This window comes from Glycine max, chromosome 5 (genome assembly GCF_000004515.6).
Source record: "Glycine max cultivar Williams 82 chromosome 5, Glycine_max_v4.0, whole genome shotgun sequence".
NCBI lineage: Eukaryota > Viridiplantae > Streptophyta > Magnoliopsida > Fabales > Fabaceae > Glycine > Glycine max.
Window position 1 is genome coordinate 3,303,671 of NC_038241.2, and position 9,044 is coordinate 3,312,714.

The following is a 9,044-nucleotide window of genomic DNA, read 5'->3' on the forward strand; positions in this document are numbered from 1 at the left end:
TTCAATTTTGATACTTTGTAACATTATCAGTCAGTTGCAATTCGGCACATTGTTAGAATTGACTGTAAGTAGTAAATTTAAAAGTAAAAACATTGTTTTGTATTACGAGACAATACATGATTGAGAGTGAACGTACTCACAACAATAATTGAGCATTATATAAGATTATAATTAAGTCAATTAATTGTGTATAGTTGTATAATAAGCTATATTATAGCTGTTGATTTGGTTTGTACACTAGATCTTATTAAGGTTAGATCTTGGTCATGGATTTTAGGCGGGGGAGCTGTTTAATGTTTATTTTCGGATTGGTGTGACTCCTATTCACTATATATAGAAAATAATACTACTTTATATATTCTTAATTATAAATCTCTTTTCAAAAATTTATTTATTCCTTTATATATATTTTTAATTTTTAAATGTATTGATTATTTTTTTCTCATAAACATTGTTAATTATTATTTTAAAAAATTAATGAAAAATAATTAAATAGATAGAAAAATAAAAAGGATAATTTTAAAATAATAGTACAAATAATTAACATATTTAATTCAATTAACTAAGTTAATCATTTTTCTTAAGAGACATGAATTAATTGAAATTATCTTATAATTAAAAATATAATTAATTTAGTTAATTATATTAAATTTGTCAATTATTTATACTATTATTATAAAATTATCTTTTTCTTCACTTAATTACTTTTCAATAATGTAGAGAGAATGTTTAAGTACGAATATATAAAAAAAAATAATAAATACATCTAAATATTAGATAATAATCTTGAATAAAAGACAAACAAATTTCAAAAAATAAACTTATTAAAAAAGGAGGGGAGTATATAACAAGGATACATAAAGGTTTAAAAAAATGGTTGTTGATTCGTACGGTTCCTTCATATTGTGAAAAATTACCGACAAATACAATTAATTCAGCTTTTTTTATGTTGCACCCAAATTACGATCACAGACAACCCAAAAATCTTGATGTTACACTCAAAAACACCATCGGACCGTTTTATGAAACTTTGATTGACCATCATTTAAGTCATCACTTAATTCTGTTTTCTTGTTGATGTGTAGATCTAGAATCTTATTTTGGAGATTTAAGTAGTGTGCATGCACTATTCACTGTAGGCCATGTTTAATTTTACACACAGTCGCACCGTTAAGTACAATTGAACCTCTGTAAAATTGTACACATAGCTCAATTTTTATGAACGATTTAAAACATTATCACCAGCTACACATTGTTCATTATTACCTAGCTAGAAGAGAAACTTTAAATAATTCGTTCTAAAATTAAAAGAAAATCCAATAACTTCAACAATATTATTTTTTTATCAGTAAATATTAATTTTATTAGTTTTATTAGAAATATCAGTTGATAAGATATAAATTTGTGATCTTTCCTTTTATTCTTCTCCAATCATGTCAATCTTATATCTCTACTTTGATAATAGAATTTAATGATCATTATAATAAAAAACACTTTTACACCATTGTTCATTATTAATTATAATTATTAATTATAATTTAATTTAATGTGATTTTTAAAGTAGTTATTATAAAAGTTAAAAAATTTATCATATTGAATATAATATAAAATTTTTATAGTGCCAATGATTGTATAATTTCTTATCTTGACAATTTTAGTATGCTTGTAAAAAACTTTTTCAGGCATTATTATAACGACACCATTTCTTTTTCTTCTAGTGGTAGCCAAAGCCATAATTTAATTAGCCACAACAAAGATCACAACAATTGTTCGAGAACATTATATAAGCCACCTAACATTCCCGTTCAGAAGCAGGATCACAGTTGGAGATAAGGAGAGCATTCACCATTTTCTTGTGGTTTGGTTTCCTAGAGACACTAAGTACTCCCATGGAACAAAACAACAAAAGCCTTGTTTCTTCTAAATTCTTATGTTTATGTTTGTTGATCACCTTGATCAGCATTATTGTTGCTCCACAAGCGGAAGCAGCACGAGCATTTTTCGTGTTTGGCGATTCGCTTGTAGACAACGGGAACAACAATTTCTTGGCCACCACGGCGCGTGCCGATTCATATCCTTATGGCATTGATTCTGCATCTCATAGAGCCTCTGGTCGTTTCTCCAATGGCCTCAACATGCCTGACCTTATCAGTTGAGTGCTCATGCATGCTATATGTTATTAATTTTGCCGTAGAATTATGTTTTTGATTCCTTCCAAAATTTTCAAAGTTCAATTTTAGTTTCTTTAAAAGTGTTTTTTTTTTCTTTCATTTTTCTCCCTCCAAAATGTTTATCTTTTGTTCTTCAAAATGCATTTACTTTTGAGGCTCAAAAAGTGTTTTAGATAATACTTTATAGAGGGTGAAAACAATTTAGATAGTAAGTGAGATAAAAAAGTAAACATTTCAAAATTAGAGGGGTTAAAATTGGAAATTTTAGAAGGATCAGAAGCAAATTTAATTCTTGATTTTTTTTGTAACCTCATTTTATAGTTATTTTTAGTTGCTTTCTTCTTAACATTTTGTTTTAATTTATACCTATATGTGAGCATTTTTAATCCGCGGGTATATAGATAAACTGTTTAATCTTTTAAGCCATGCATATAAACCGTGTCATGTATGTAGGTGAGAAAATTGGCTCAGAACCCACATTACCATATTTGAGTCCACAGCTCAATGGTGAAAGGCTGCTTGTTGGTGCAAACTTTGCTTCTGCTGGGATAGGAATTCTCAACGACACTGGAATTCAGTTTGTAAGTCAAAAATAGACTCACGCACACGTACACATATATATATTTTAGTAATAATATTACAATGAATTATTGATATTATTCTTTCAAAAATAGACTTAATGTGTGGAAATTTATTAAAAATCATCAATGTTAATGGGTCACACTTATAAATTAAGGGAGAGAATCGTTAAATGAAAATATAATTCACTAAAATTGGTCATTTTTCAATGAATTTTAAGGAGTGCTAGAAAATAGTGTTTCAAATATTCCTGTAATAATATATTGCTGATTAAAGTTTAATAAGAGAATCAATGTGACCATTAAGCAGTTATCTATCTAACTATCTACATTTTCATTTTCAGATAAACATAATCCGAATTACAGAACAATTGGCATACTTCAAACAGTATCAGCAGAGGGTGAGTGCACTAATTGGAGAAGAGCAGACTCGAAATTTAGTGAACAAAGCATTGGTGCTCATAACCTTAGGTGGCAATGATTTTGTCAACAACTATTATTTGGTTCCTTTCTCTGCCAGATCCCGCGAATATGCTCTTCCAGACTACGTTGTCTTCCTCATTTCGGAGTATCGTAAAATTCTTGCGGTATCCCATCCTTCTACTCTGCTTGTATTTAGGTTAATATTTTTTTATTCATGGAAATTAAACAAGATATCAAAAGATTTACAACCCACAAATATATTTCTTTTATTTATTGCTGAGTAAAATAATGTTACATTTTTATAGGTCATGATCGATACATATCGATACTTTTGAGAGAAAGAGATAGATAAGTATGATGAATGATAATGTAAGAAAAAAAAAAGACGAAAAGAAATGATAGCTAGGTGTTAATAAAATATTTAATATATGAAAAGTTTATATATCATTACTATTTTTTCTTGAACCATAACTGCTGCTACAGCCTGACATGAGTGGGTCATGTAACCATAAAAGGACGTACAATGGCTGAAAAAATGAGGGAAAAAAAAGGAAAATTGCATCTAATAATCAACTTAGAAAAATAAATATGATTGTTTATATCCTCATACAATTTTTTTCTAATTTTCCTAAACGTTATAAAAAAATTAAATAAAAAGTTTATATACACATTCAATTTGTTTAAAATATATACACAAAATGAAATATGTTCTTGGCTAGGTAAGAATGATTGGAAAAGAATGTTATACAAGAATTTAAATTTATTCGTACATGTGAAATTTTCTGAAATGGAATAATAAACTCTCAAATATTTCTTTAAGAGGCTACATCAGTTATTATAAAAATCAATCAAGAAAACTTGTGAATATACAATTTTTTTTATTTTTTTTATTAGTAGTGAATATTACTTCATCATATCTTATGAGAGTACTTAGCACTTAGCAGTTAATAAATGTTTCACAATAGCAGAATTCAAGAGGACCATAGCAACTCTCTCAAAAAAAAAAACAGACAGCGTATTACTATTATTTATTATATGGGAGAAGATCCTCTCATGTATGTTATGATAGGTCATGATTGAGATGTAGACTTTGTAAGTCAAGCATGTTATGTTGAGATTCATTTGGTAGTTGAAGGCAGCGTGCATTTTGCTGATTGATATTAAAACCCACATGAATTCTGTCACTCAAAATGCGATGTAAGCATTAGTGAGCACAACCATTTTACATATGGATAATTAATGCGTGCCGTCTTCTCTCTCTCTTGGTATTTCGATTTTAGGCATTTATAGTTTATTTACCTATAGTAATTAATGTATTTAGTTCCTCTAGCAGCATTTCTCTTAAACTTCTCTCTCTTTTTCTTATTTTGCTATTCTCTCTCCTACCTTAATTTCCATCATAAGGATCCAACAATAAGTCAAGTTTAAAATAATTTTTTTATAGAGGGACTTTTTATACATTAAAAAATAGAGATTATATCAAGTTTTTCACAGATATATATGATCTTTTTTATTAAAAAAATTAATAATATTTTTTTGTTGGTGAAATTTAGGTAATTTTGCTCACCATGTTTTTCTTCTACAAAAGCATAGAGTAGAAAAGAATTCATGTTGTAAGTAGTGTTTTTGACTCAGATGAAATTTTAAGATACCTTTACATTATAGAATTAATATCCAATTTGAGATTTATTTATATTTAAACTTCTTTATTCTTTCTCAAATATATGTTTAGAAGCTCAAATTTTATCTCTACGAAAGATTTATTAAATAATTTTAGATCATCACATATCCATATTTTTTACTCATCTCTACAAAACAAGTATTCAAGTTTTATTTATCATGTAAAAAGATATTAGTAAAAATTAATTACTTAAAAAATATTTCTCCATGTGTTGCTAACTAAGCTATATCTCCTGGGATGATTTTTGTTCGGTACTAATATGTTGTAACAAACAATTAAAGATTGTTGAGGCATTTTTGTAATAATTAAAATCAATAATGATTGATACAAGTGAGAGAGGTTTGTGTCTCTTAATCAAGTAATCCAAGATTCAAATTCTGATTTATGAAATAAATTATATTAAAAAAAGAAACATTTATTTTATATTTGTATTCGTCATTCGAGACAAAAATTTGTTATTACTTAAAAAAAATGGTATCAATACCATGTATAACAAAGAAAAAAAAGAATCTTACAACAATCAATTAAATATTTTTGTTGTGTGTTGTAACAAGGAAATTAATAAATGCACTTTGGCAGAATCTGTATGAATTGGGGGCACGAAGGGTTCTAGTGACAGGCACGGGACCACTGGGTTGCGTGCCAGCAGAATTGGCTATGCACAGCCAAAACGGAGAATGTGCGACTGAGCTGCAACGAGCCGTTAACCTGTTCAATCCTCAACTCGTCCAACTACTGCACGAACTTAACACTCAAATTGGCTCCGATGTCTTCATTTCCGCAAACGCCTTCACCATGCATTTGGATTTCGTTAGTAACCCACAAGCCTATGGTATGTTATCGATCTATGTCATTAACCTTTGCTTTTGTGTTCTAATATGGTAAATCCTTCCTGTTTCCAATTAGAATTAAATTATGATATGAAACATAAGTTTAGTTTGATAGTAAAAAGGTGAAAGAAGGGAGGAATAAGTTGCATCTTTTTTCTAACAAAAATTAACAAATAAATAACTAATATTTATTGATAAAAAAAATTAAATTATGATATATGATTAGTGTCAATATATTTTTTTTAGCAAATTTTGTAATTACAGAGAGAAAGTTTTTTTCTTAATTTAATTTCTTTTGAACCCAAAAATAATTAGTTAATAATGGCATATTTGACACACAAGTTTTTTGAATTTAATTGATATAGATTGACATTGACAATGTAAAAATCTTTTACACTTTTAACTAATCACAAAATTTCATATCTTAAAAAAGTTAAAGTCTTATTTTAACTACTTAAAAGTTATACGTATATACTATAAATTGTGATAGGTTAACAATATAAAAAATAAATTTTACATTTAACGTGTATAATAATTAAACTTTTTTCATTACCAAAAATGCGTGTGAAATGCACCTTGAAAAGAAAACAATATGTTGAGAAACTCTATAATACGAGAAATTTTCACACTCTTTAAATTAGAGTTTTTAATTTATACTGTGAGGAAATAATTTAATGAAGGAAGCTTATTTAATAATGTTTATAAGTATAAAAGATAATATTTTCTTTAAATGTGTTCATTACCTTATGATAAATAATTCAGAGTGTGTAATTTGCAACACTGATTAACTGAAAAGTTAATATACAATAATATATATTTAACATGTTGACAGTTAAAAAAAAGGGTTGAAATCGAATGATTCATCTGTTGATTTGAACATATTTCATTTTCTTATCCACATGCAAGTATCAACTTCAGAGAATTTCCTTATTTTATATAAAAAAAACTGCAAAAGTCTGAAAAATAAAATAAAAGGAGAAGATATTTAAGAACGATTGGCTGCATTTATTTACCATACCCAAAATAAACTGTTTTGTAAAAATCAGGTTAAATGGTGTGGGGTATTTGGCTACAGGGGACGGGGACCATGACATATAATGGTTGCTCTGGCCTATGGTCGATAACAATTAACAAGACATATTTAAGAAGCTTGGTGGCTTCCCTCAGTAAATTCTAGTGTGGTCATGCTTGCTGTAAACATTAATATTACCACGTGGGATTCTTGCTTATATGAAAATGAGAAATTCTTTACTTTATTGACTGTATACTCTCTCAATATACTAATTTTTAACCCATGAACTTCGTGATCAATAATGAAAATGTGTTAAAAAAAACTTAAAATATAACTTTGGTTTCTCATTTGATTTTTTTTTCCTTTGATTATTTAAATTTGAAAAGTTCTCTTAGAATGTATTATTAAATCAAGTTAGTCTTCTTTTATCTAACTGTCTCACTAGTTAAGTTGATGACACATGACAATTAACTAAAATAAACATCATTTGTAAAAAAAGTGACGGAAGAATTTTGGTCTTACATAATATTTTAAGATACCAAAAGGAAAAATTTTTAAATTTAAGAGATCAAGCTAAAACAAACAATTTTAGAAAAAGAATCAAAATAATATTTTAACTAAAACAGAGTGTTAACATTGTTCTTGCTATCATTTCAGTGTGTGTTGAGACACACGTTCGAGACTCAAAAATTTCTCTTTAATAAAAACACAAACTACTAAAATTGTAACTTTTACTTAGATGAGAATCAAGTATTCCTGATGTAAAACCAAATAAAAACCCAATTATGCTTTTCAACTAACTTTTGTTGATTTAATAATTTGAGAAATCGGCGTGAAGCATAATTGCTAAGCAAAGTTCCAATTTGAAAGCATGTATTAACCTTTTTATTCCACACACAGGTTTTGTCACGTCAAAAGTAGCATGCTGTGGTCAAGGAGCATACAATGGAATCGGACTCTGCACTCCAGCTTCAAACTTGTGCCCAAACAGGGATTTATATGCATTTTGGGACCCCTTCCATCCATCAGAGAGAGCAAATAGATTGATCGTGGATAAATTCATGACTGGATCCACCGAATACATGCACCCCATGAACCTTAGTACAATTATTGCTTTAGATTCTACAACCTAATGCACCATTACTGTATGAGTTGTCTTCTTTTCTTGTCTATGCACACCTAGTTTCTACAAGATATTGTATTTTTCTTGAATGTTTAAAACTATGACGTTAATTACTTAAGTATTATTTTTTTTTTATTGGTGTTCAAATTAACTTGCCAACTTGTTATATGTGCAAATTTTAAAAAATTAATTCGCAGCACGAATGTGTGTTGAATAACAGGACATATATTGTTGTTCTTTTTTTTGGTGATTAAATACCAGAGGATTAAAAACCTCTGGGAGACAAGCACATAGAATCATATCTCAACACAGCAGCAATACAATCTGATCTAACTTCAAAAATATGAAAACCACTATTTAATTAAGCTCAAAGCTCTCTTAGCCATTACATCTGCAGCTTTATTTGCATCTCTGAGAACATGATTCCATGTGACATAACCTATACGACTATGCACATCTAGAATTTCTGCTACCAGGTTGTGGACTGATGATCACCAACATAACCGCCCTCAAGAAGATCTATGGCCTCCTTAGAATCGGAATCAACTCGAAGAGCTTTCCATTGATGACCCTTTTGACCAATCGGGAATCAGATAAATTCATCTCTAGACACCTTCTCCAATCTTTGCATGTATAGAAAACATTCCTATGTTGGCTTCTAATATAACAATTCCACACCTGCTTACAATCATTACAGTCCCGGAAAAGATGCAAGAGAGCCTCAGCTTCAGCTTGACATGCAGAACACGCATCATTCACACTCATGCCAATTCTCATTCTCTTGGCATTTGTCAAAATACTTTCATGACTAATCTTCCATAAGAACATTCTAATTCTTTCCGGACCTGGCCATGTATGCACCAGCTTAAATAAGTTAATATCAGAAGTCACTTGCAGATCACAAACAACACCATAAGCTGACTTCAAAGTAAAGGAACCATCAGCAGTTCCTTTCCAAGCTATTGTATCCAAACCAGCTTCTGTTCTTGGAGGGTTCATACCTAATATGTTGCGAACAAAGGACACAGGTAAATAATTATGAAAATTATTGTATCATAATAACACTCAACCGAGGCATTCAACACATCTTCCGGGACATCCCTGGATACAATATTCAATAAGGAATCACAATTCCTTGTGCAGTACGTTGTCTCTCTAGAATTTCACTTTGGATCCAGCACCCAACACACAAACCGTATTTCTGCAGAACACCTCCCAACTGGCAC

At 29.2% G+C, this 9,044-nt stretch overlaps 2 protein-coding genes across 2 annotated transcripts; one reads left to right on the plus strand and one right to left on the minus strand.

Annotated features, from left to right (window-relative positions):
- Positions 1 to 1,767: 1,767 nt before the first annotated feature.
- Positions 1,768 to 7,953, plus strand: LOC100816078 (GDSL esterase/lipase At5g33370). The gene is made up of 5 exons (XM_003520900.5): positions 1,768 to 2,151; positions 2,625 to 2,752; positions 3,094 to 3,336; positions 5,433 to 5,685; positions 7,596 to 7,953. Exons 1-5 carry the CDS (start codon positions 1,890 to 1,892, stop codon positions 7,826 to 7,828), a joined length of 1,119 nt encoding a protein of 372 aa, XP_003520948.1. The 5' UTR covers positions 1,768 to 1,889; the 3' UTR covers positions 7,829 to 7,953.
- Positions 7,954 to 8,287: 334 nt separating this feature from the next.
- On the minus strand, positions 8,288 to 8,817 carry LOC121174929 (putative ribonuclease H protein At1g65750). The gene is made up of 2 exons (XM_041015800.1): positions 8,497 to 8,817; positions 8,288 to 8,389 (listed from the first exon to the last, which is right to left on the minus strand). The coding sequence occupies exons 1-2, from the start codon at positions 8,815 to 8,817 to the stop codon at positions 8,288 to 8,290; spliced, it is 423 nt and encodes a 140-aa protein (XP_040871734.1).
- Positions 8,818 to 9,044: the final 227 nt, after the last annotated feature.